Source organism: Dasypus novemcinctus, chromosome 27 (assembly GCF_030445035.2).
Source record: "Dasypus novemcinctus isolate mDasNov1 chromosome 27, mDasNov1.1.hap2, whole genome shotgun sequence".
NCBI classification, from domain to species: Eukaryota; Metazoa; Chordata; class Mammalia; order Cingulata; family Dasypodidae; genus Dasypus; species Dasypus novemcinctus.
This window is the reverse complement of record NC_080699.1, coordinates 24,391,522-24,419,511: the sequence shown is the minus strand read 5'-3', so window position 1 is coordinate 24,419,511 and position 27,990 is coordinate 24,391,522. Positions and strand designations below refer to the sequence as shown.

General features: G+C 45.8%; 1 protein-coding gene across 1 annotated transcript; it reads left to right on the top strand.

The window, feature by feature from the left end:
• Positions 1-50: 50 nt before the first annotated feature.
• Positions 51-27,905, top strand: JAML (junction adhesion molecule like). Its single transcript, XM_004456328.5, has 10 exons — positions 51-157; positions 5,230-5,292; positions 9,225-9,358; positions 11,310-11,535; positions 14,753-14,865; positions 17,180-17,417; positions 20,592-20,733; positions 23,909-23,969; positions 25,655-25,741; positions 27,441-27,905. The coding sequence occupies exons 2-10, from the start codon at positions 5,250-5,252 to the stop codon at positions 27,516-27,518; spliced, it is 1,122 nt and encodes a 373-aa protein (XP_004456385.2). The 5' UTR covers positions 51-157; positions 5,230-5,249; the 3' UTR covers positions 27,519-27,905.
• The last annotated feature ends 85 nt before the right edge of the window (positions 27,906-27,990 follow it).

The following is a 27,990-nucleotide window of genomic DNA, read 5'->3' as shown; positions in this document are numbered from 1 at the left end:
AGAACCTTGATTTAGAAGTTCCTGTTTGCATCTTTGTAGCTGCTGCAGGACGCACGCATTTGGTTTGCTCTGAGTCTGCTGCTTAAGTTGGGTTTAGGGAACCACAGTCGGTGAGAGATTTTAGCTGCATCGCTTCCCTGAGCACTGTTCATCTCAGGTAAGCCATTTCTTTGCCTTATCTTAAGCAGATATTTTATTTGAACTTTTCTCATTCAGAAGAAGGCAGGTTCCTAAGTGTTCAGTCAACTGTCCAAAATTGCAGAACGTGCCACATCACCAGGGGCACAGTCATAAGGTTGTCTTGGTAGGTGCTGTTTTCCTTTTTATGGTGTAAAGGAACTTGGGGAACTCTGAGAAAAGAAGGGTAAAGTTTGCTTTGAACAAAAGAGTACATGATGATGATAAACCCTTAGCTTTTACGTTGCCTGTGGCTTTCAGGTCCAGCTGTGACTCGGTGCCTTTAACCTCCCGGCAGGACTCTTTCTGTCTCTCTTCTCCGAAATGGAGGCAAACCAGTGTTTAATCCTATGAATCCAGGGACTCAGACCTCCCAAGGATGCTGAGCTATTATCCAGGCTTGCGGTACCCCCTGCAGAGCCCTGTGGGATGGTCTGAAAGAGAACCAAGGTCCCCTCCAGGTAGTGTGTTGACTGTGGCTTGGGCTGTGTCATAAGGTGCCATGTCAACTAAGGGTCTTGGGAGGAAAAACAAGGACACATTTTAAAAGATTCCTGCGTCAAAGTGGTCGTGTGGATTTCTATACCTAAAAACACCCGAGAGCCCAAGATTTACAGCAATATGGAGTGGACGGTGGAAGTTACAGCAGTTATGCAGTTGTTTGCTCAGGGGCTGGTTGTCTGTCCTCGGGGAAGGCACTTTTGACTGAGAGAACCCACCACTCCCTTCTTTTCACCTATAACTTTGGGATAAATGATGACTTGGATAAGTTATATACTGTGATCCTGGGGGAAATACAATGTTTTCATCGTTTTACTGTGAGCTTGTAATATTTGGAGGTTATTTTCATGTCTTGCATGGTAGTCTCATTGTTATGAATCTCTTTTCGGAGGATTTTTTCCTAGCATAATTATGTCAAGGATGACAATCTCCTATGCGATTAATAATAGGAATGAGGGCCGGGGGCCCTCCACTGCCACCCCTCCCACGCTCCCCCAATAGTGATAGATGTGCTCCCGATAGGAGCTAGATTGTGAAGGAAGCATGAACCCCAGTCGAAACGTTTGGCCAACTTCTGGGAAAACTTGCTATATGGAATTATCTCAGGAACGTTTGCTGAGGAGATAAATCAGTATCTGGAGAAAGGGCAGGAAGCAGAATAGAGGCTGAGAATTTAACTGGACTCTGGTCTATTCTCAAGGTGCTTCTGGTGCTTCTGAATGCTTTGGTTGGATTTATAAAAACTGAGCTTCATGATGCTCATTATTATGTGATGTATATCCTAAGGTGTATTTCTAGTAGGAATTTCTGAATATTTGCCATCTAAGTGGGAAATTTAAACTTGACTAGCGCGCTCTTGGTCAAGGGCCCCGTTAGGTGCTGTGAGCTCATTTGGCAAGGGGTTACTGAGCTCTTACCGTGGCCCGCACACTGCTGGCCAGGGGATTAATTGCCGAGTGAGCCTACACGGATTCATTACTCCCAGTGCTTGGCCTCAGGGAGTATATAGTCTTGGGGGTGGGGCGGGGTGGGGATGGAGAGCAAAACTTCAGTCAAAACCACAAATAAATAGATAATTATAAATCATGACAAATCCTACTAAGGAAAGAGAAATAGTACTGATGAAACCTATGGCTGGGGATCTGACCTGGTCTGAATGGTTGAAAGAAGAGGTTTCCCTGAGGAAACGATATTTAACTGGAGATCTGGAAGATGACCAGGAGTTAGCTGGGTGAAGGAGTGATTGATGGGGATGGGAAGAGCAGATTAAGTTTGTTTTGCTAATCAAGTTCAGAGAAGCTTTGCTCTAAAATATTTACTTTCACCACCACGGAGAAGCAGCAAAGTGTAGGAAAGACAGATTCCAAAGCCTGACTGCCTGGGTTGGTCCTGACTTTGCCACTTTCTGTGTGTTTTTAGGTAAGTCACTTTACCAACCTGTGCCTCATTTCTGCATGTCTAAACCCTCACAGTGTTGTTTCAAGAATTAAGTGTGTTAATGGGTAAAGCGCTCAGGCAGTGCCTGGTATATAACCTTCTCGGGTTCATTGCGTGTCAGCTGCTGATTACTGTTTGGTACTCTATTAACTAGGTAAAAAATTGTCTGACCTTATAATTAATGTTAAGGATGAGTGATTTTCCAAAGATTGAGTTAGTTAAAGGAAGATCTGACCCTGGTAAAGAATTTTTTAAAACTCCAATTCTAAGCTTTTTCCACTAAAATAATTTCTTCTCTTTTCATTCACACAGAGACCTAATGGTGCATTTGGCTACTTAGGGCTGAAAAAGAATGTGTTTTTTAATTTTTATTTTATTTATTTTTTTAAGGTCCTGGGGCCAGGGATTGAACCCGAGACCTCGTATATGGGAAGCCAAGGCTCAACCACTGAGCCACACGGGCTTCCCAAGGTGTTTCATATTCATCGAATTAGTTTGACAATGGTTTGGGTGTGGCTCTGAGTGACTCCGGTCGGGTGACTAGATTGAGTCTTTATGGAGGCACTGGTTTCCTCTTAGAATTTTTTTTTTTTAAGATTTATTTATTTATTTAATTCCCCCCCTTTCCTGGTTGTCTCTTCTCTGTGTCTGTTTGCTGCGTCTTGTTTCTTTGTCCGCTTCTGTTGTCGTCAGCGGCACGGGAAGTGTGGGCGGCGCCATTCCTGGGCAGGCTGCACTTTCCTCCGCGCTGGTCGGCTCTCCTTACGGGGCACACTCCTTGCGCGTGGGGCTCCCCTACGCGGGGGACACCCCTGCGTGGCAGGGCACTCCTTGCGCGCATCAGCACTGCGCATGGCCAGCTCCACACGGGTCAAGGAGGCCCGGGGTTTGAACCGCGAACCTCCCATGTGGTAGACAGATGCCCTAACCACTGGGCCAAGTCCGTTTCCCTCCTCTAAGAATTGAGTGACTCGGTTGTAGGATGTCTATCAGCATTTATCCAATATGGATACATACTACACTGGCAACTACCAGCATTTATCCAATATGGATACATACTACACTGGCAACTACCAGCATTTATCCAGAACGTGCTAGGCACTTTGCCAGGTGCTGTAGGATGGGAATGGGATGGGAATGGGATAAACAGGACTGTTGTGGTTCTGCCCTTCCAAATGTCCAGACTGGAGTAGAGGTTGTTATCAGACACGTTAGCCAATATTGTGCGTGCATGCATGTGGTGTACAGTGTGTGGGGGGAGGTTGACAGACAAGTGCTGTTTGCTGGGCTAAGGAGGGAGTACACCTGCCCCTTGGGGAGGGATTCAACCAGAAGGTGACAAGGATTTCAGGTGTCCCAGATGAAAGTAAAGGATAAAAAAGCCCTTGATAACCCTCACCCATGGGTGTCAGGGGAGGGGAGAGAAGGGGTAGCATAGAGCAGGAATGTAAGACTCTGGCCCATATGAGAGAGATCCGTGTGTTCTTTTAGATGTACTTGTGCTTGAGGAACTCAACGTGACTCTTGGTATATCTGGATTAGTGTAATTATTATCTCTATTGTTCTAGTGGGATTCAAAAAATTGAAATTTAAGATTTCCAGTTCATTCTGATTTGTTATCTGCCATTCTACGTAAAAGGTGGACACTCAGAACCCCAGATCTCCTCAAAGCTACAAACTCCATTTTCTATCTCACCTTTAGCTTTTAAAAATAGGTTCTTACGTGGTAATGCTTTCTATTTTTCTAAGCACTTTTAGAATCGTTATCATATTTGATCCTAGCATGATTATCCCAATGTTATAGGTGAGGAAATTGAGACTGTGCAAGGTTAACCAACTTGTCTGCTAAAGTAGGGTTTATGGTAGGCCTCCTTGGACACTTGGACCTTTTTTTTCCCCCCCAATACAAATTAAAGTGGCCCCGATATGTGCCAGACTTCCCAGCAGAGCCAGGTGGGGTACTGGACTGTTGTTAATGTGCTTAAAAGGCCTTTCTGCCTAGTAGATTTTTGAGGGAGAATCTTCTAGTGCCAAGATAATTAGGGTTGCAGGCATCAGGGCTGAGACCAGGCTCAGTAGTAGGTAGGAACCCAAGGATGGAGTTAGGGTTCCTCTGTTGAGCTAAAGGAAATTTGGGGGTATCGTGTAGAACAGGGAATCCTTTCCTGGGACCTGGAGCTGTAAATGCAGTGAAATTAATACCATAGAGATAATATAGACATTAAAAAAATACTTTTGCCTATGCGTGACCCAAAATAAATCTACCCACACTGCCCTTGCTAAAAAAAAGCTTAAAGAATAAAAAAACTCCCCATGGACCTTTCATGTGGCTTCTTTGTGTCGGAAAGGTTGGTTGACTGCCTTCTTTAAGTTTCAAATTTACTCCTTATTTATATATTTCCTTTCCCATGTATCGTGAAAAGTTTTCATATATTTAAAAGCAGTAACTCTAATTTAGTTGGGGAAATAAGTAAAAGTTTCAGTCTGGGTATCTTGTAAATTTTTTAATGTGAAACTCTCAAGTTGTGGAAAAACTAGGGGTGTCATCTCAAGGAAATCTTGCAATCATTTTTTTTTTTCTCTTGAAAAACAACTTTCATTTACTCTTCCTTTACTAAGCCAATCTAAAGTACCCCCAAGTGACTCTCCAAACACCATTCTTTTTGCTTTTCATAGCACTCGCTAATATTTGGCATTTTCTCAGTCCTTCATTCGCTTCTTTTTTTTCTTGAGGTACTGGGGCTGGTGATTGACCCGGGATCTTGTATGTGGGAAGCCGGCACTCAACCACTGAGCCATATTGGCTTCCCTGAGTTGTTTTTTTCATTTGTTTGCTTGTCATTTGGTTTTTCTTTAGGAGGCAGCAGGGACCGAACCCGGGACCTCCTATGTGGGAAGCAGGTGCTCAACCACTTGAGCCATATTGGCTCCAATTTGCTTCTTTATCCCCCTTCTCTTCCCACATGAAAACTCCACGCAATTAGGTATTCATGTCTTGTTCAATGCTGCATCCTAGTGCTTGAAACAGGCTCGCCAACTAGGCACCCACTATTGGTTTATTACATTAATGAACTTCCCTTGACACAATTTTCTGATTTTTTTTTCCCTTTTAAGATCGGAAAATTGAGAGCAACATGATTTTCCCTTTGAAATTCGTCCTAATGCCAGTCTTATTGGGTAAGTAGACGCTGAGGGACTGAGGGGTATTTGAATCCTTGTAAAGTCTCATGTATTTTTTTATCTCCTCCCCCTTGTGGCTTTTTGCGTGCTGCCCGTTCTGTGTCCATTCGCTGCGCGCTCCTCTGTGTTCTTGCTTGTCTCCCTCTTTTGTTGTGTCACCTTGCTGAGTTGGCTCACTGTGGTGCTTGCGGGCCGGGTGGCGCTCTGTGGTTCCCTGGGCCAGTGGCTCTCGCAGCGTGTGGGTGAACCTGCCTTCACAAGGAGGCCCGGGGATGTGAAGCCAGGACCTCCCAAACGGTAGACGGGAGCCCAGCTGATTGAGCCACAGCTGCTTCCTGGTCTCATGCATTTTTAAAAGCCAGTTTTGCATATTTTCAGTTCTTCTTGGTTTGTTGAAAATGAAAATCTTGAGCTGTCACGTCATGGTTTTTCCAAAGCAGGTGTTTTAGGAGCTGTGTAGCAGATTCTTTCCTGGAAAGCTGACTCTCTCTTCGTTTCTATTAGAAACTGAGGCCCGTGGGTCCTTACTGAGTGTTCTGGGACCCTCCTGTGTGATACAAAGACTTCTCTATGGCATGCCTACACTTTAAATTTTTTCTTTAAAACTACAGCTGATCCTCAGATCAGGAACCGAAATGCCCAAAGAGAGTCAAAGAATCCTTCATTGTTTACGTGCTTTAGTCACGGTTTCCCGTTAGGCTTCACTTCCTTCTGGATGCCTCTTTGGACCAGTTTGGAGTCTCCAGTTCATTTGTTTTTTAGATGCCGGGGCTGGGGATTGAACCTGGAACCTTGTGTGTGGGAAGCTGGCACTCAACTGCTGAACTACACAGGCTCCCCTGAGTTGGCTTTCTTGTTTGTTTGTTTGCTGTTTGTTTTTGTTTTTAGGAGGTAATGGGGATTGAACCTGGGACCTCCTATCTGGGAAGCAGGTGCTCAACCACTAGCTACATCCACTCCCTAGAGTCTCCTGTTTATACTTTTATCACGCCCAGGACTGCTTCTTGCCACCCACGTCCTCTTCTTTGTAATGTTTTCATCCTTTTTTTGGCTTGTCTTTTTCTTTATTCCATGGATATAGCTCTGTAGGAAGAGGAAATTAACTAGGTGCTTTGCTTTCTTAGCCTCTAATTTTTCTATTATTGTTTTTTGAACTGTGGGTGGGAGATGTAAACCCTGGCTCAGCAGGGTGCACCAAATGGTTGCCATTGCTCTAACTCCAGACAACACAGAGTGCGCACACATACAGATACACGTACACACACACAGACACACACAAATGGTATGTACTGGAGCACCTTTTCCACAGAAGCAGGGTTATTACTGAATCAGAGGTACGGAGACGTTTCCCAGAGGCCCGTGAAGCATCTTGCAGGTGTTTATCCTTCTATCCAGAGAGTTAACAGATCAACCCGTGTAGATAGTGGCTTGATGGTATCATGGGGTTTCGTACTTTCGGGAAAGAAAGTCTCATTTTCCGCAGTAATTTCTCTACAAAGATCACCCTTCAAGTATCAGCTTCTCTTTGCTTTGGTTGCTGCTGTTGTTTTCTAGCAGTCCTTTATTTATTTCTTAATATTAAGTTAATTTCACTTCCTATACCTTTAATCACACATAGAGTTGCTCAGTTATTTCTTATAGAAAAATTCTAAGTACTTTTTGGAACTATTTTATTTCAAAATAATTCCCTCCAAAGGGTTTAGAATTCCGGGTCTTTTTTATGTCTTCCCTACTGTTTGTGCCTGCTGCTGGGCAGGAAGGGAACTCGTCCTTCAGGGAAACAGCTTGGATGAAAAGACTGGGGCATTTTCTGTTTATTCCTATATGCATTTGCTTGGCACTTCTTTGGGATGTGCTGGCCAGTTCTTTTTTTTTTTAAGATTTATTTATTTATTTCCCCCCCACATCCCCCCCCCACCCCTCACCCCCGCGCCTCCCATTGTCTGTTTTTTGTGTCCATTTGCTGTGTGTTCTTTTGTGGCTGCTTCTATCCTTATCAGCAGCACAGGAATCTGTGTTTCTTTTTGTTGCATCATCTTGCTGTGTCAGCTCTCCGTGTGGGCGGCATCATTCCTGGGCAGGCTGCACTTTCTTTCACACTGGGCAGTTCTCCTTATGGGGCGCACTCCTTGTGTGTGGGGCTCCCCTACGCGGGGACACCCCTGCGTGGCAGGGCACTCCTTGCGTGCGTCAGCACTGCTCATGGGCCAGCTCCACACGGGTCAAGGAGGCCCAGGGTTGAACCGCGGACCTCCCATGTGGTAGACGGACGCCCTAACCACTGGGCCAAGACCGCTTCCCTGACCAGTTCTTTATATGCCCTTGATTTACTTGTCTGTTTGCATAGAGCAAAAAGAAAAATAGCCACTTAATGATTTTCTCTTTTATTAACCTCTTGAAATTACTTGAAAAAATGTGTAGATAATAGAATTAGGCTGTGTACAAACAGGCTGGAAGAAATGCCTAGAGGTTGAAAGGCTAGGTTCAAAGTCCAGGGCTGATGGCAAAGCTTGGGTGGGGTCAGGGGGAGGCAGGGAGAGAACCCACACAAAGGAAATTCAAGGGGTAAAGCTGTGCTCCGTACTGACCTGATGACAAGGCCCTGTGCTGCAGCCAGAATCAACCAGCAAATTCAGAGACAAGCTTTGTAAAGAAAGGACAGGGAGGAGAGGAAGGCAACAACAACAAAAGTATTTGTGAATTGACTTTTCAGATAGGAGACCAGTGGGAAACTAAGAGCAAGGGACATTCCATTTCCTTTTTTTGGTAAGCAGATGTGAGTGTCTGAATTGAAGACCAGGAAGGAGGGGCTTCAGAGTTTCCCTTCTCATTTTAGAAAGGATATGTGTATGTGTATTCTGGAAAAGAGGAAGGGACTAGACAGGAGAAGGAAACCAGATAGCCATGTAGGTGCTCGAGATGCTGCTCTCACCCTTGTACACTGTGCACTTTGCCTGCATTGGCTCATCTGTGGAGGGGCAATTGGTAATTTTTTTTTTAAGATTTATTCTTTATTTATCTCTCTTCTCTCCCCCCCACCCAAGTTGTCTGCTTTCTGTGTCCATTCACTGTGTGTTTTTCTGTGTCCGCTTCTATTCTTGTCAGCGGCACCAGGAATCTGTGTCTCCTTTTGTTACATCATCTTGTTATGTCAGCTCTCCGTGTGTGCGGCGCCATTCCTGGGCAGGCTGCACTTTCTTTCGTGCTGGGCGGCTCTCCTTACGGGGCGCACTCCTTGCGCGTGGGGCTCCCCTACGCGGGGAACACCCTGCGTGGTATGGCATTCCTTGTGCACATCAGCACTGCTTGTGGGCCAGCTCCACACGGGTCAAGGAGGCCTGGGGAGGGACGCGGACTTGGCCCAGTGGTTAGGGCGTCCGTCTACCACATGGGAGGTCCGTGGTTCAAACCCCGGGACTCCTTGACCCATGTGGAGCTGGCCCACGTGCAGTGTTGATGCGTGCAAGGAGTGCCCTGCCATGCAGGGGTGACCCTGCGTAGGGGAGCCCCACGCACAAGGAGTGCACCCTGTAAGGAGAGCCGCCCAGCACAAAAGAAAGTGCAGCCTGCCCAGGAATGGCGCCTCACGCACGGAGAGCTGATGCAGCAAGATGATGCAACAAAAAGAAACACAGATTCCCGTGCCGCTGATGACAACAGAAGTGGACAAAAGAAGAACATGCAGCAAATGGACACAGAGAACAGACAACTGGGGCGGGGGGAAGGGGAGAGAAATAAAAATAAATAAATAAATAAATCTTTAAAAAAAAAAGAAGGAGGCCCAGGGTCTGAACCTTGGACCTCCCACATGGTAGGCGGTCACCCTATCCATTGGGCCAAATTTGCTTCCCAGCAATTGGTAATTGATACCAATTCTCGTTGTTGAGGGTATTGTCTAAATGATATATGCTCTTGCCTTTGACTTCCAGAGTGTTCCTTGGCCCTGGATGAGCTAACAGTCCACGTGGGCGATTCGGCCCTGTTGGGCTGTGTTTTCCGGAGCACAGAAGAGAAACGTGTGACCAAGGTGGACTGGATGTTCTCAGCAGGAAAGCATGCCACAGTAAGGGAAAGAAAACGGCACCGCGTTTCCTGGCGGGGGGGAGGAGGGAGAATCCAGTCATCACTTGCTGTGTGGTGATGTTGCAAGGGCTTGGGCTTCGGAGCCTGTCAGAACTGGGCCACTTACTTGTGCAGTCAGCTGGGCAAGTTACTCAGTCTGGCTGAGCTTCAGCTTCCTTGCCTTCCACAAAGGTAATGGTGACAACGGCAGTGCTTCACTTGCAGGTGGAGAGGGTGATGTGAGACATGCACGGGAAGTTCTTTTAGCTGCCTTCCTCTTTCTCCTCCTGCCCTTTGCAGCCTTGTATAGGTGGGTGAGAGGGATGATTCTGTGGTCTAGACAGAAGAGCTGTCACCTGGGCGTACCAGTGATGTCACAATCATATTTTGGGGATGGGGTCGGGGTGAACAAATTCTGTTAGCATTCCACTGCCCCATTTAATGCTAGGGGATCATCTCTCTCCTCCGTGGCTGCCTGAACTGTTGGGATTAGCAGCGGCAGCATGGCTGGCGAGGAGTCATTTATGGGAACTCTTTGGAGTAGGGCACCAAACTCACGCGGGACCATGGAGGTACTTATATGTCAAGACCATCTGGAGGAATATATCCCATGTAATTTGTTACTAACAATAAAGCCTCCAAGTTTGCAAATGAAATATTGTTTTGTAATATTATCCCTATAATGTTACTCTTACTCAAATTTTCATTGCTATTTATTAGGTAAGTGGGATCTACCCACGGTGTAAGTCGAAATAGAAATTTCCCAGGCTCCCTCTCCCAGCCTGCCATCATTCTCTGCTGCTGATGCCTTCTCAGGGATTGTGATATGCTGCCTTTGGGAGGGCACAAAGGAGAGGAGGGTCAGCCAGCTGCCAGGAATTCTCATGCCACCCAACCAAGTCTGTGGAACTCTGTCATGCATTTGCATGCCATGTAATCTGTAATCATGGCAGAAAACAGGGTGAAAATGGGAGATGGTTTTCTAAAGCTGTGAGTTTGAATCCTATTTCAGTTTACCAAAGGGCTACTGATACAAAGTAACTGAAATGGGTTGACTTTTACAGTTCCCAGGCCATGAGATGTCCAAATCCAGACATCAGTAGAGATGCTTTTTCACCAAAGTCAGCTGCCACGTGGTAAAGCAAGATGGCGGGTGATCTCTGCCAAGGTCCCTGCCTTCCTCTCCAGAATCTACCGTCTCCTGGAGCTCAGTCGTGGGCTACTAAGCACAGGGCTTGTCTCTTTCTGGGCCTCCTCTATCATTCTCTGCTGCTCCACTTTCTTCCTGAGTTCAGCTGCAGGCTCTCAAGCATAGGGCTCATCTCTCCCTGGGCCTCAGTTCTTTGAGCCTCTCTGGGGCTGCTCTCCTTGCAGCTCAGCTCTGGGTGAAACTGGAATCCTTTCTCTCACATTGCAGGATCAATGGTGGCTCCCTTTTCCTGTCTCTCTTTCTCTGTCTCCATTTATATCAGACCTAGTAAGAAGGCAGAGACTCAACCTGGGTCATGTCTCACTGCTGTAGTCCAATCTAAAGCCCTGAAATGATCTTACCAAGTAATCTAATCAAAGGCCCCTCAGCTGAATTTAATGCAGTCAAAGGGTACTACACTCAGGGGAAGAGATTAGTTTAAGAACATAATCTTTTTCTTTTGGGGATTCACAAAATAATTTCATACTGTTACAAATTTCTAGAGCCATATTCTCTGCAAGTATTACATTTTATCTTAAACTATAAGAAATAAAATTATGTGGCTCATACTTCCCCATTTGTAAAAAGGAGTCCAAGAGCCTTTACAAGTTAGAATATTACCAAGCACATTATTATTATTGTTGTTACTATTATTAACTGGTATATTGACTGCTCTTTGATGATGATAGCCATGCTCTCTCCTATGAGTCTTTTGAATCCAAACTCCCAGTTTTGATCTTCCCCTGTGTTCTGTGCCTTCCAGGAAGATTATGTACTGTACTATTATGCCAACCTCAGCGTGCCTGTGGGGCGCTTCAAGAATCGTGTGCGCTTGGTGGGGGACATCTTGCACAAGGATGGGTCTCTCCTGCTCCAGGATGTGGAAAAGGCTGATCAAGGGATATATACCTGCGAAATCCGCTTCGAAATGGAGAGCCTAGTGTTCAAAAGAGAGGTGATGCTGCGTGTAATACAAGAGGAGCCCCAAGGTACATGGACGCTTACTTAGAGAAGGGTCTTGGGCAAGGGATTCCATGTGCAAAGTGGGAAAAGAACTGATCGTGTTGAGCAAATACCAGTCTTTGGGCTACGAACCTACCACAGAGTAAGTCCTCCATATGTGGTCCTCTCTAAGTAGAAAGAATGCTGATAATTGTTTTTACTGTTGCTTTAAAAGTATTTCATCCCCATGAAAACCCTGTGAAGAAAGTGTTTCTCTTTCCATTGTACAGATGAGGTAACTGAGGCTTAGAAAGTTTAAGGAGCCTCCCTATGGATGTGTTGATGAGATGACACCTAGGCACTGTTGACAACAAATCCATTTTCTATTTCCTATACCCTGAAACTCACCACCAGTTTTCTACATTGATGCCGCATCCATATTTTATAGGTACCTGTGTTAAGTGTTCTGAGATATTAAAAATGAGCAGGTCTAACTCCTTTGGCCTCATTTCCCATCTGTAAATGGAGGGAGCTTCAGTAGATCAATAGTTAAAAAACTTCTCTAATCCATCCTTAAACTCCAAGAGACTTTCGTAGGCATCATGCAGGGTGAGAACATGGACAGGGACTTGGTAGAGGACCCAGTCAGGTAGGAGTCCAGGGCTCCATCTCCCCTTCAGTCAAAGTTGTTTTCCTTTTTCCTGTTCTATTCTTTGGGCTTCCTGGTAAGATTTTCTTTGAAGAAAGAATTCTGCTGCATTAAATAAGTTTTCAAACCATGGAACTAGATGCATTCTTTCAGAGCATGGGATAGAGGATAGAAGGTACATGACTTCAAGAAAGACTACAGTCTAGTTAAGGAGCTGAATCTGGCTTCCCCAGCTGGTTTAGGGCCACTCTTTTTTTTTTTCTTTTAAGATTTATCTGTTTATTTCTACCCCCCCACCCCACACTGTTTGCGCTCGCTCTGCTCATTGTGTGCTCACAGGGCCTCTCTTAACCAGCCACCCTGGAGCACCCTGTCTTCTCCTTGGAGACACTCATCACACCTGTTCCCTTGTGTCTTCCCTGGTCACCTGGATCTGTGTTCTTGGTTCCTCCTACTAGCCCTGGCACTAACCAGGCCATCAATATGTTCTTGTTGAATGAGTGAAATTCTTGAGTTAGAGTCCCACGCTTGAATCTGATTTCTAAAAAGCGGAATTGTAGGAGGAGTGTATGATTTGGCCTTTGGTCCCTCTTCCCATTTTTCTGACTTTCTTTCATTGCCACTTTTCTTTTTTTTACCAAGGCTGTGATTCTCTGGGAAGAGGAAATGAATCAGATGACTAATTCATTTCAAAATTATTATCGTCTATCTTTTTCTGACTTTGTTTGCTAATTCTGAGGCTGGTACTTGCTTAACAAGCATGGCCTGCAAAACGCATGCCCTTTTCTGCTTAGAGAAGACATCAAGGGCTCCAGAAGGAGTCAATTTCAGTAAGTCGAAGAATCCCTGGAAGAACTTTAGATGTAGATATTTCTTCAGTAGCCAGTAGAGTAACTTGTGTTTGTTTTTTCTTTCCTTCTAACCAGAGTGGGAATGGCTCCAACCCCTAACAATTTTGCCTAGTGACCTAGTGAAAAGCTGTTCAACTTGTTCTCTCCTCCCGTGAGGGAATTCCGTTTTTTGTAATTATCTCAAACTTTTTTCTTAGAATGTTTACCCTTCAGTTTAAAATTTTTCTTGATTCTACTACTTCAACTCCTTTTTTTCTAGTTATTATTTTAAATATTACAAACAATAGTTTTACAAATGAAAGTATCAACTCCTTGCACTTTTGCTGTAGAATCAGCTAGCTTCCATTTATTTAAGGTGCTATAGTATTTAGTAAGAAAGCTTGGACTTTGCTTTCACTCAGGCCTGGGTTTGAGTGCTAGCTCTACTTTTTACTGGCCTGTGGCCTTGGACTCCTTCAGTTTCCTCATCTATAACTGATTTCCTCACCTGTAACTTTATATACTTACAAAGTAGGCAGCATGCCTGGTGTATTGAAAGGACTCAGACTGTTCCCAGTTAGTATTGTTGGATTTTATCAGAGTTCAGTTCCTAATGTGCTGATGGATTTAGAGGGAGGTGCCTTATCTACTGGTAATCTTTGGAGTGAATTTTTATTACTTTCAAAATAACTCCCTCCTTGGAGTTTAGAGATCACATTTTCTTTTGCTTCCCTCCCATTGTGCATGCCTCCCGCTGGGCAGGAAGTTAGCGTTCTCCCAGGGCAATGCCTTGGATGAAAGGGTGGCTTGTATGCCATTCCTGTGCTCCTCAGCTTTGCTTGGTTCTCCTTTGAAGGAAGTCCCTCTCGTTTAGACCCGTGCTTGTGTCTCCCAGCTTTTTATTTCTTAATTGGCTTTGTGGTTGGTTTGTGAAGAGCATTACTGGAAAATCAGAAACATTCATTGAATTATTTTTTTTCAGGGGCCTCTTGAAAAGACTTAGGCACTAAACATAATTGTGGGGTGGGTTGCTTACACAAACAGGCAGAAAGAAGCAGCGAGGAACCGGACAGTGAGAAGCAGGGCAAGGAAGGGGGTAGTGGAGGAGTAGGGGCTGGGATTGAAACAGAAGAAGTCAAGGGAAAAGCTATCCATTGTCTTGGTCAAATTAGCAAGGAGTCCTGTGACCTGTACTGTAGCCAGTACTGGCCAGCAAGACCTAAGATTCCTTGTTAAAAAAAGAATAAAAAGGGTCGAAGAAAGTCACCCGTAATTCAAATTTTCAGCTAGGAGAACAGTGGGTTAGATGTGAATTATAAAAACTTTCCACTTCCTGTTTACATTAAGCATATGCGGGTATCTGAGGTGATGAAGACAAAGTGAGGGCTTCAGAATTTTCCATTCTTTCTTTAGTACAAACTTGATCTAGAGTTGGGGATTGTGGGAGGAATTCTAGGAAAGGGGAGGAGAAGGGAATTAAAAGGGAACAGAGTGTTTATTGCAGTAGGAAGACATCAGAAACCCGCAGACTTGATGGAGGTGGGTAGCTAGAGGGCATTCTTTAACCTGTGGGGCTACCGTGCTGGTTTTGAGTGAGAGGCCTCTGAGTGCTTTTGTCCACACTGAATCATCCAGATCACCTGTGGAGACAATGTGTGCAGTATTTGGCAGTGACTCTGATTTTTGCTGTTGAGATTTTTTTTGCTAAATATTACCCTTCTGGAAGTTCTTTGACTTCTCTAAATTATACATTCGGTTTGACTTGACTTACCTTTTTATCTGCAGAGCTATGGGTTGTTGCGGGTGATTCGACTCAGATGCACTGTGCTCTCCAGAGCACAGAAGAGAAACACTTGACCAAAGTGGAATGGACGTTCTCATCAGGAGAGCACGGCAAGGTAATGAGGAGGGAACGTCACCGCGTAGTGGAAGCCTCTGGCTGGTTGCCGCAGGACGGTGGGGAAAGAGGGCGAATCTATTCCTCACCTGCTGTCTTGGAGTCGGTCAGAACTGGGTCTCCTCCTAGCTCGGCCACTTGGCTGGGCAAGTTCAGCTTCCTGATGGGAAAGGTAAATGTAGTAACTAATGATGGTGAAGGAGATGATATTGATGATGATGGTGCCAACTTTTTGGATTGTCAGGGTGCTGATATGAGATAGTTCATGTAAAGCGTTTAATACATGATGTGGCCATTATATTTTAGTGTCCTTCCTTTTCTTCCTTCTCCTTCTTGTAGAGTAGAAGAATGAGGGGGATGGTTTTTGTATAACCAGAAGAGCTGTGGTCTAGGTATAAAAATGGCTTCCCAGTGTTTTGGGGCTATCGTCATTGGTTTTCTTCCGTGTTCCATTATCTCATTTTTCTTTGTCTTCATTGAGACATTGAGACATTGAAATGTTGGGATTAGTACATTCTGGGGGCCAGGATGAGGGTAGTTCATGGGAACTCTGTGAAGCAGAAGCAGCACGTGAGTTCACAAGACTAGTTGGTCTCAACCATGGCGTGGTGATACATGTCCCAGGTAATTTGTTACTAGTGAAAATTAAAGTGCAAAGTTGGTACAAAACTTAACTTTTATAAGTTAAAACATATTTCGGGTCCTCCCTATGAAAAATCACTTCCACTCCCTCAATGCCTATGTGCTGTCAGAAAGGGTGGTCTCTATGTGGTCCAGGGTCATCCCTGTGAGCCTCTCATGCATTTAATGTCACCCATCAAGTGGTTCACAGCAGAGAATAGGATGAGGGTTGACATTTCGAGGTTGTGAGTTTGAATTATGATTCAATTATAAATGAGGCATGGCCAGGTCTCTTTGTGCCTGTGCATTACCTTTACTTAAAAGCTTTTTTAAAAAAGTAATTACATATATAGTTATATATCTATTATATATTATATACTTACATATATATTTATGTAAATAGTTGCATAAAAATGCCAACATTCATTCATTTAACAAGTATTTTTAAGCATCTTCTAGGTGGTGAATTCTCCTTTAGGCTCCTTTAGGCATCGGGAACAAAATAGATAAAGCCTCTGCCTTCATGGGGAACTTACAGTCAAGATGGAGAGATGCACAGTAAAACAATGAAGAAATAAACAGATAATATGTCAGGCAATGGTTAACACTATGGAGAACAATAAAGCATGTAAAGCAGATAGAGAATACCAGGGTACTGTGGTGGTGGTTTCATTCCCCTGCTCAGGGAGAACTCACTAAGGGGACGTCTGAGCAGAGGTTTGAAGGAAGTGAGGGAGCGAACCACTGTATCTGCAGAGGTGGAGCAGGGAAGGGTATGTTCCAGGCCTAGGGGGCAGTATGTGCAAAGGTCCTGAGGTTAGCACCCAAGGACAGCTAGGAGGCCCTTGTGGCTGGGGTGAACTGACCCAGGTGGGTAAGGGCAAGAGCAGATAAAAGATGAAACCAGAGAGGAAAAGAGGGAATGGGACAGATCCCGTAGGGCCTTGTACTTTGAGGAGGAGTGGGGGTGCCTTTGGAGGGTTTTGAACAGAGGAGTAACGTGATTTACCGTATGCTTTTAAAGGCTCACTTGGTTACTCTGCTGAGACTAGACCATAGTGAGGAGTAAGTAGGGAGACAAGTAAGGAGCCCACTGCAGGAACCCAGGTGAGAGATGAGGGTGGCTGGACCAGTGTGGTCACATGGAGGACGTGAGAAGTGAGGTTGGTGATGTATTTTGAAGGTACGAGTGATAGGATTTGCTGAGAGATTAAATGTGAGTTGTTGGAGAAAGCAAGGAGTTAAGGATGACTCCCAAGACTTTAGCCTCGGCATCTGGAAGAAGGTATGACCATGTACCCAAACTGGATAGACCCACAGGACCTGGTTTGGGGGAAGATTATCAAAAGTGCGGTTTTAGACATGTTTCAGGTGCTGATTGGAAATTTCATAAAATGTGGAAGTGGGCTTTTTATTTTTTTATCGGAGAAGTGTGAAGAGTGAAAGTCCCTGCATTCCCACGTTCCTCCCCCCTCTCCTCAGACTTCACCATCCTTCATGGCTTGGCGGTGGCCTTCCTTTCAGCTGCACGCGCCTGCACACGTGGTGTGTATCCCACTCTGCGTTCGCGAACACTCTCTGATAATACCTTCCTGGCCCCACACATCATGGGGCCTGTGTGTCCTGAGGCCTGCCCCTCCTTTCCCTGCACCCCTGGTCCTTGAAACTTTGCACCTTCTGCCTTGCCCTTCTAGGAGGAGATCGTGCTGCACTATGACACCAAACTCAATGTCCCTGCGGGCCACCGCCAGAACCAGGGCCGCTTCCAGCACCGTGTCAGCCTGGTGGGGAATGTTTCCCACAGTGATGGCTCCATCATGCTTCAAGGAGTGAAGGAGTCTGATGGGGGGAATTACACCTGCAGCATCCACCTGGAGGACCTGGTGATGAGGAAGATGCTTGCACTGCATGTGATTCTGAAACAGCCCAGAAGTGAGTAGCGTTTGGTTGGGACAGCTGGGGGACATCATAGCCGGTAGGCGGGGCCAGGATCAGGGTGAGGCAAGAGGGGCTCCTAGGGCACAAACTTGAAGGAGACCCTCCCTCTCCAGTGCCAGCCCTGCACTTGCATGACCCTGGGGGCGAGGGCCTCCTTATGTTTAGTGCTTCTGTCCCTGCTGGGAGGCCAAGGAAAGGGGAGCCAGTCATTGGTGAACACCTACCCTACACCAGACACCACTCACCACCAGGGTCATCTACCAGTTTAAAGGTTCAGGAGCTCAGAGATGGACTGGAATTGATGTCTGAAGTTTGTTTTGCTTGGTCTCAAGGGAGCGGCTGCATGTGTTCTAGTGGAAGGGAAAATGCTCCTGACCTCATGAAAGATGATAAAGAACATAGAGAAAGCAGGAAGGAACCAGAACCAAAAAAATGAAGGCGTTTTCTGTTCAAAGGTTCTGTTTTCTGGCAAACAGTGTGCATTAGGGCCTGTGCTGTGAAGGAGAATAAAGAATCAGTTGTGTTGACTGAGAGGCGTCGAAAGTGTGGGGTTGAAGTTCAAGCATAACCCAGTTAGCAGCCAGGATGTGGTCTGTGGACTTTGCCTCTCGTGGGGGCCCTCAGATATTGGCTGTGCTTGGTTGGGGACTGGGGGGCTGGGGTGAGGGTGGAACAAAACTCTTGGACCAGAGAATTAAGTCTGTGGAGGCAGCTTCTCAGTGGCCCAGGGTCTGAGCTGGAAGAGGGAAGTAGAACAAATGGGTTCCTTAAAGACCCACCACCTCTATGTGTGCTTCACTCTCAGAAGTCTTCTTCCCACTTCACAGAGAAAATACAAGCTGTTAGTGGAGCTCACGCGACTTCCTAACCCTCCCCACCCACAAACACATCTCCACCTTCTTCTCTCTGCCCTGCCATCCTGAGGCAGAGAGCTCCCTCTGTCCTGAGCCTGACCCCACCCTGTGCTCAGGCAGCCGTGCTCTCCTCCTTCTCAGGAACCTCACAACACGGCTCTCAGGACCTCGAAGCTCTTACTGAGTGGCTTCTACCACTCAGCGTATGAATATACTCAACTCTTCCTCCTACCCATGTCCTTGTCTACTTTGGCTTTCATTCTATACCCTCTTTGTTTCTTTCTAAACAGCTTTATTGGACTATAATTTATCCACCACACAGTTCATTCATTTAAGATATACAACCCAATGGTATATTCAGAGTTGTACAACCATGACCACAACCAAATACATATTTCTTTCTGGACATAGCCAAATAGTTTGCTAAAGGGTTTTGGGTACCTTATTGTCTCATCTTCCATTAACTTCTTAGTCCACTGCATTTGGCTTCTGCCTGCACCTCTGTTCTTTCTTGGATCAACAGTGGCACTTGAAATGCCCACCCACGGGCTTCTTTATTGCAATAGCATCGGATGCTCTCGTCTCTGGTCAGCTCCATCTGAATGTTCCGCAAACACTCTGGTTACAACAGGCCCAAACCTGCCCCCGCACACCCCTTCCCAGCTCAGCTCCCGAAACTCAGTCATTTCCACTACCACTTACACAGTTGCCCAGCTGGGTGCCTGGGAGCTGCACCTGAATCATCCCTTTCCTGTGACCCCTAATCTAATAGGTCAACAGGTGCTGTCATTTCTACTGCAGACTTTTGAATTTGTCTTCTGGGCCATCCTTCTAAATCCTGGATCTGAACAGCCTTCTCCTCCACTGCCTGTACTCTTGCTGTGGTGTCCCCATTGCCTACAGAAAAAGAGCCAGACTCCTGGTTGAAATCATCAAGGCCATTCATGACTTGGGCCTTATTATCTGAGCAGCTTAATTTCCTACCACACCCATAAACGCGACTCAAACTATTTCCAGTTCCTAAAAGCACCATCCTGTCAGGCCTCCAGACCTTGTACAGAATGTTCTCTCTGCCCTTCTCCACACTGTATGCCCCCAAAACCTGATGTTTCCTTTAAGATTGCGCTTAAACTTTAAAACTTTTGCAGCAGATTCCCATCTCCTGACCCCCATGGAATTGCCTCCCTTTTCCTCTGTGCCCCGCTGTACCACCTAGAGTTCTCTCACACACCTGGAGCAGTCTGTGGCTTTCTGTGTATGCATTTGTCCCCCTCTGTGAAGGCAGGGACCATGCATCAATCATCTCTGTATGCTTAGTGAGGTCATATGTACTTAGAGTGAGTTGAGTAAATGGTGAAGGGCACTGCATTAGTCAGCCAAAGAGGTGCTGATGCAAAGTACCAGAAATCTGTTGGTTTTTATAAAGGGTATTTATCTGGGTCCAGCTTCTTCTGATCTCAGCTATAGGCTGGCATAGGACTCGTCTCTCTCCCCAGGGCTTGTTTCTTTCCAGGCTCAGCTGCTCTGTTCTCTTCACACAATTAGCTGAAAACTATCAGGCATGTGGCTCATCTCTCTTCCCCGGGCCTCTGCTATGTCTACGGAGCTGTCTCTCTTCCTCTGTGTATCTTCTCCATGCATCTGCTTTTGTGTTCTTGATTGCTTGTCCATTTCTGTAGCCCACCAAGGGGGCAGGGACTCAACCCTGCAAGCCCTAATGACGTGGTCAAATCAAAGCCCAAATCTTGATTTAATCAAGTTAACATAAAGTCTGTGAATTTAAACCAATCAAAGGGTATCATGCCCAGAGGAAGAGACCAATTTACAAACATGATCTCTCTTTTTGGAATTCATAAATAATATCAAACCGCTACAGGTACTGTATGGGTGGAAGTGCTCTAAGTCCTTACGTGGTATCATGGCTTCAGGGTTGAGTGTTATTTATTGCACGTATTTTTTTTTTAAACAACCACTTGCCCTTAGAAAGAGCAACAGCCTCTAAAATGTTACACCAAATTTTAAAATAGAATTGTTAATGTGAAAGGAAACTCTACTCTAGTTGGGGTGCTAGCCTCTTCTCCACCCATCTTAATCTACATTTTAGGGGTGAGCAAGGGGATCTGACTTTGATTGTCTCTACTTGGGGGCAGCTAGCGTCCCACTGCCCCAAAATGGGGAGGGAGAGCCCGCTTTTCTCCCTGCTTGCCGATGTGGCTCTTGGGACCTGGTATAGAAATTTTGCCTGCCCTGGCATGGGCTCTCGGCTCTTTCCTGGAGTCTCGAGGTCTTCTCATGGCTCTTCTCCTTTCCCAAGAACTGGTGACCTCAGCAGGTCAGAGGCCGGAGCCCCTGGGTGGCGGCAATCAGCCGGTGATCATCGTGGGCATTGTCTGCGCCACTGTCCTGCTGCTCGCTGTTCTGATATTGAGCATGAAGAGGGCCCACAGGAATAAGAGGTATGTGGCTGTCCCTACCCTGTAGGACAGGATGGTGGGAGTGCCTCAAACCCGAAGTGGAAGAGAGAATGCGCCGTTTTCACGGAAGGGAGCTTTTAAAATGGAATCATCTGTGGTGATCACATTAGATGCCATCCAGGTGGTAACCCCATGCTTTGCTCACTGTGCTCCCACAAGCCCTGTCCATCCCCATGCCATCCTCATGTGCTGTGGTATTAGACAAAGATTTTAAACTCCTTTACAGTTGGTGATCTCAGTACAGCATAATTAAGAATATAAATCTTATGCAAGAACTTTAAAGGTGCCGTTTGATGCCCGAGAGAAACCATTTTTGGATTATCCATGCTATACCCATCATATAGAAGCTCAGGTCCTGAGGGGGGATGGTGATTTTATTTAAAGGACCACATTCTAATTGTAAGAGAGGCTATTTTTGAATGGATATCCTTAGGTTTGAAGTTATTTATTGCTGAGATGTGTTTTTAAAGGCCTGAATTCCATCAGCATTGCTCCCAGGGTCTCAGAGATGCCCAGAGGCTCTGGCATGGACACCTGTGTTTCTTTCATCGGCTGTTGGCAGGGCCACATCCTTCAGGTTACTGAGCTACTGATTAGATATGTTGGTAGGGCAAATTGACTCTGTGGTTGAAATAGTGTCAATAGGAAAGGAGCCCCATTAAGACCAAGATTGCTCATTGTCAAGTCGCCTCTCCCCTTGGAACATGGATTCTGCAAGCAGCACTGCTCCTGCTCCATTTGCTCGCCCATCTGCATGGCTCTCTGATTTGGTTTTGGACTTGGTTGGCCCCTTGGAAGGTCTTTGCTCTTCATGCTGAGAGCCCTGAACCAATAGTTAGACAACGTAGGTGCCAAGATCACCTCTTGTTTAGGTTGCTAAGAGACTGTGGACAAATGGCTTCCGCCTCTGGGCCTCAGTTCCCATAAATATGAAGGACAGCAGATCCATGTCTACTCGGTTATCCTAAAGAAATGATCAGATTGGCAGGCTGTGATTTATGCATGAACATGGTCACTGCGGCATTGATTATCATTAAAATTGGAAGCATTCTTAGGGCCTTTCGGAAAGGCAATGATGAAATGGATCAGCATTGTACTCAATGAAATACTAAACGACCTTTATAAGGTTAAGATGGATTTGTAGGTAATGACATGGAAATATGTCCAAGAGTAGTATTATAGAATATATAGTTTGATCTTCTTTTTGTAAAAAAGAGAACCATATAATGCTCACTTCAGCAACACACATACTAAATATTGTTTGGGTGAGTGTCCTTGTGCTTGCATTCAGAGAGGTTTGGCAAGATACTTCTAAAATATTGATTTGGGATAAAGGAGAAGATGGGCCCCATGGGGGTGGGAGGCTCACTAGGAACTTCAACTGTCTACTGGTATACGTTATTTGAATTATTTTACAATAATAATACACAACTCTATAATCAGAAAATACAATAAAAATATTTCTACCTTGGGACAAAAAAAGTCTCTATGGTTTCTTTTCTAGCTTTAACCCTGGTTTTTTTTTCCAGCTTCACTTTAGGCCAAAATAGAAAAAAAGAAAGGCACTTTCAGTGATAAACACAGGAGGCAGATGGCCAAGAGATCAAAGGTCAAGGCCCCAGACTGGGAAAGGGCCAGAGCTCACAGCTTGGGGCGTTTTGGGGGATAATTCTGCCCTCCCTGGCGGAGGTGTGACGCCCTTTGGACTGGTGCCTTGCTGAGCTCCTGCTGCGCCCCCTGCTGGTTGAGCGGCATCTCCCTAGTCCTCAGAAAGATAGAAAGGATGATAAAGTGGATTACCCTCCAGAGCAAAAACACTTGGGTGCGTTTATGAGCCTCTAGTACCTTCCTAGGAGAGGGCAAGGTCATGGCGGAGGGAGAGTTTCTAAAGTGTCCCCAGGCCCATCAAGTCTTGCCTGTGAAATGCAGCTGCCCCCACCTGGCACTGCTGGACAGAGGGTCAGAGGAGGTTGATGGTACCTGGCACAGCACCGGGCGGCAGGGGGGTGCCCGGTAATGGGAGCCCCAGCTCCCGTTCTCTGCTCCGGCCTTATAAACTGGTATTTGGTCCTCACCCCTGAGGCATGATTTTTTTTTTTCATGGTGAACATAAAAAGATCTTTATAATATACAGGGGGCAACCATCTTGATCAAATCAGAAAAAACCTAAAGAAAAAGACTGATCAATCTAAATGCATTAAAATGTAAAGCTTCTCGATGTTAAAAGACATAATTAATAAAATGAAAAGATGAGTCATGGATTTGGAGAAGGCATTTTCAACACAAATTATCAGAATATATTAAATATATATGAAATAACAAAAACTAATAAAGTAATAAAATATAAGCAACCAAATAGATACAAATGGCCACGACACATAATAAAGGATGTTTAAACTAAAGACCAAGTATGGGGCATGATTTTTGACCGACACTCTGTTACAGGCCTGAAATAGCTCTAAGAAGGGCAAAGTCTTTACGATTAGAGATGAGACCTCAAGCGCGAATGTCCTTGATTGAGGAGAGGGTTTCGCTCAAATGGTCCATACTTTGGCATGGATATCTGGGTCTAGGTCTTTCTTGAGCACGTGCTTGCTAGGGGGCGTGAGTTGCCAGGAGGGAGTGACTCCATGGTGGTTCTGCGCTTTGCCTTTGGCTGGGTCTGTGGGATGTGCTTGCAGCCCTTAAGGGATCTGAGGAGGCCGAGGACAATGACAATCAGTGGCTGTTGGAGTCCTGTTTTGTTGGTTTCCACATCTCTTGCTTGAGATGGGAATTATCTGACTCCTGCCTCAACGCACAGGATAGCTCACTTCTTACAGTCCCCAGGGACCTTAAGTCTACTCTCATGGCTTCTCTCTCCATTCACTTAAAATTGCACCTCCTGGATGGATGGAAAGTTGGTTGAGTGATAATAGGGAAGCAGGTGCTGTTTTTCACTCTAAATTCTCTCCAGCATGGCTTCTAACACTCTGCTAGAAGAGACACACTTCTCAGATTTCAAGGTGAGCTGAGCAGCACTGGCTGCGAGAGTCTGGAGAGACCTGGTAGTATGTCCTTGAAGGTCTCCTGCTTCCTAAAACCATGTGGGGGCTCCTGGAGGCACCCTGCATACAGAGTGTGGCTGCTTAACTCATGTGCATTTCATGTCTTGCAGTTCAGTAAATCCTCCAACCTCTGTAAAGAATCTTGAGAACACAAAGAAGGCTGATCCAGAGGTAAGAGAAGACTCTCTGTCCTCCCCTTTGCCCTGTGAGCAGGGGCGTGGATGCATGATCCATTATGAAGCATGGGTGGCTGGTACGTGTCATTGGTCGTCTGTGAACCATGGCTTACTCATTGCTCTGTCTCAGAACGTGGGCAAGTGCCCGGAGTGGAGGCTGAGGGAGTCTTTACTGCTGGGATAAAGCTTCTGAGGAGTGAAGTGGGGTGGCGTGGGTGAACCAGGCCAGGCCAGGGAGGCCCATCCTGGGAATGGGCAGAGGAAAGGGCCCTGGGCTTGGAGTTTGGAAATCTCGCTCAAGCCCAGCTCTGCCATGTCCATGAAAGGCAGTTTTCTCGTCAGTAGAATGAGAATAGGGACAAAAATATTTGCCCTGCCTGCCTCATGGAGTTGTAAGACTCAAATAAAATAATGATATGAAAGTGCTTTGTAATCTGTGAGGCACTACGTAAGTATAAGGGAGGGTTATGAGATTGCATTCAAGAATTAATGGTTAAGATGAACTCTCTAAGCACCTTTAGACAAACTAGACAAACTATCCCTAATAGTTTGTATTGTATCAATAAAGGTGCCTAGGAACTGGGAAAATGGATTAATTTTCCTGGACTTCTATTGTTTTTCCTTCTTTCTCTTTCTTTAAACTTCTCTTTGAACAGTTACCTTTCTTATCTATCTATCTATCTATCTATCTATCTATCTATCTATCTATCTATCTATCTCCTCCTCTCCCCGCCCCTGCCACCACCCCAGTTGTCTGTTCTCTGTGTCTATTTGCTGTGTCTTCTTCTTTGTCCACTTCCGTTGTTGTCAGTGGCACAGGAATCTGTGTCTTTTGTTGCATCATCTTGCTGTGTCAGCTCCCTGTGTGTGCGGCGCCATTCCTGGGCAGGCTGAACTTTCTTTTGTGCCGGGCGGCTCTCCTTATGGGGCGCACTCCTTGCACGTGGGGCTCCCCTACGCGGGGTACACACCTGCGTGGCAGGGCACTCCTTGTGTGCATCAGCACTGCACATGGGCAGGCTCCACTTGGGTCAAGGAGACCCGGGGTTTGAACCACGGATCTCCCGTGTGGTAGGCGGACGCCCTAACCACTGAGCCAAGTCTGCTTCCCTGAACAGTTACCTTTCCATTGTTTGGGTTGTTTGTGTCCCAAGAGTAGGATTTTCTCCCACCATGGTGCAGGGCTGTCCAGAAGACTGAGGATTTGTCACTTGATGATATTTCTTTCCCGAACAGTGGCAGGAATGAGAATCACAGCATGCCGTTGACCTCACAGATTGAGGGTGATCCCTGCCACATCAACCCTCTGAGAGAGACGCTGACAACTGCTGATTAATGCTATCCTGTGTGACTCTAATTAAAAGGAAGTCACCACCAAATACAAATAATTTGGGCAAGATAAGGATTCCCTGCTTCTGCCTAAACGCCCCAGCCAAACAAAGATTTTTGGTTTTTGAAGCAGGGACTTTTTTGTTCATAAGCTAGAGCTCCTGGAAGTTAATTATCAGGAAGATTGAAGACCAAATTAGCATTATCTATGATACTGCTCTAGTTCCCGATAGCCCTCTCATCTACCCCTTTCAGTGGTTGATGCCTTGGGATTAAGAGCACATGACTTTTTCTCTGGAATGTAAGATTTGCTGGCTTTCTAAGAACTTGTAAACTGTATTTCCCCTCTAGAAACATGTTTACTCCTTGATAAGTACACGGGAGGTGACCGAGGAAGAGGAATCGAGTGAGAAATCAGAGGCCACCTACATGACCATGGTGAGAATGGTCCTGGGTCACCACTGAGGTGGGAGAAGGAGCTGGGGTAGATATGGAAAACTCTTGGATGACAGACTTGGCCAGGTCTCCTGGGGGGAGCTGTTTGCTGAGGGTAGAGACTTTTCTAAGTGGTAAAGTCTGAGAAGTTGAAGTTCTGATGGATAGAAGAGGCGTCATCAAACTTGCCTTCATACCCAGTTGCAAGGCCATAGATGGAGATTATTGACCTCATGGTGAAAAGAGGTACCTTCATTTAGGATAGGGAAAGTGCCTCTGCCTTATCAGTACGACCCTCTTTAAAGACAGCACGATAAAGAGAGTGGGGTAAGATCCTTGGACAAGTTGCAAGGAGTTGTTTTCCTTCCTATCAAGAGGTCTAGGTAGGGTCCCTTCCAACTCAGATTTTTCTACTATGGCTTATTATACCTTGATCTAATCTAAGTGCGAGGCAGGCTGCATGCTGAATTTCATGTAACAATATGGAGTCTGATTCCTATTTTATCTTGCTCAGACTTCTGGAGCTCCTCAGGGAGGCAGAACACCCAGGAAAGGCACTTAGCAGTGGCACAGTAGGTCGGAACGGGGACAAAAAGACTTAACTGGCGATGAACATAATGCTGTTTGTAGGCTAATTATAGGCACCAGTTCATTAAGGGAGCAGAGTTCTGCTAGAGCCAGAGAAGACTGGCCTTTTCTGTTTGTGGAATGATCACTTGTGTTTGTTCCTGTTGCACAGCAGTTCTGACACATGATTCCCAGCTGATTACAGCAGAGAAAGGTTCTGCCAAGGAAGTGTGAGATCAGAGACTTGGCCTGGCTCCACCAAGGGCAACATGAGCTCCACTCTGAAGTTTCAGTCGAATATAATATTTTCCGCCCTCTATCCCTTTCCCGTTATCACCGTGTGATGCTACAGTAACTGCCAGGTCTCTGGCTGGACCTAAGAGACTTGCTGCTTCAGCTGACTTGTGGCCACTGCTGAGTGTTTTACCCACCTGGGAGTCTGCAGAAAGTCTCCGAGATAGAGTTGACACAGTAGTGACCATCGCCTTCAAAGTCCCCACCCCCATGTTTGGTATTAGGTGCTTGCTATTTAAACTCTACAGAAAACAGCATTTCTGTCCTTTTGAAAGGGACCCAATAAAGCAAGTGTGAGGAGAGGCTGCAGCCACAAACTCAAAGACCTCTTGGAGCTGGTCAAGTTAGTTTAAAGCATTTTGTGCCAAATTAAATTAAATAAGCCTGTAGGTGAATTCTGGTCTGCAGGTCAGAGGTATTATCTTATATTATCTCATAGGGAGCAGGGGCAAGAAAGAGTCTTGATTTTTTGTTGCTGAACTGATTAAATTTACTTACATCATGTGGTTGCCATGCTGTTTCCCCTTTCTGAGGCTGTCCGGCAGTGGTTAATCATACACAAGCTTTAGAGTTGGAAAGACCTAGGTCCAAATCCTGACTCTGATTTAACAGCTCGGTGACCTCAGGCAGGTAACTTAGCCTTTCTGAACCTCAGTTTCCTCATCCCTCAAATGAAAATAATAACACCCACCCCCACGCGGTGGGACTCACATGGGATAATGCATGGGAAATTCATTATCGGGCTGGGCACATGAAAAGAGCTCAACGAATGGCAACTGCTCTTAATATTGGCATGCTTTTTACAAGCGTGTTTTATTTCTTTCTTCCCTTCTCCCCACAGCACCCAGTGTGGCCTTCTCTAAGGTCAGCACAGAATAACTCAGATGTGAGAATGCCAAACACAGAGCCAGCTTTTTGAGAAGAAGGAAGAGTTTTCTTTGTCCTTACCAGTGGAAGAGACCGCCTACTTTGTGTATCCTGAGCCGCTGGGCCAGTTATTCAGCCCCCCACCCCCCAGTTGTCCTTCTGCTTCACTGCTTGGCCAGAGGGCTGAAGATGGAGGGTTCAGAGACTGGACACTTCTGGAGGAACAGGGGAGGGTGGGATTTGGGACCTCTGCGGTGGAGTTTGGCACTGGGACCTGGCTGAGCTGCCGCATGGGCCTCCAGCACTCCATCAGATCAGACCCTTTGCTTGGACAGTGTTGTTTGTGGATGAGATCTTGGGAAACATCAAGGAGATAAAAGCCAACCCAAGTGATTCCTTTGATAAATTATCCCTAAATAAATGTAGTTTGTGGAAACCATCCCATTTTTATGCTCTCTGAGGGGTAAGTGGAATCTTGGTGGGGAATTTACATTTGGAACTCCTGGAAGGACTGCAGTTCCTCG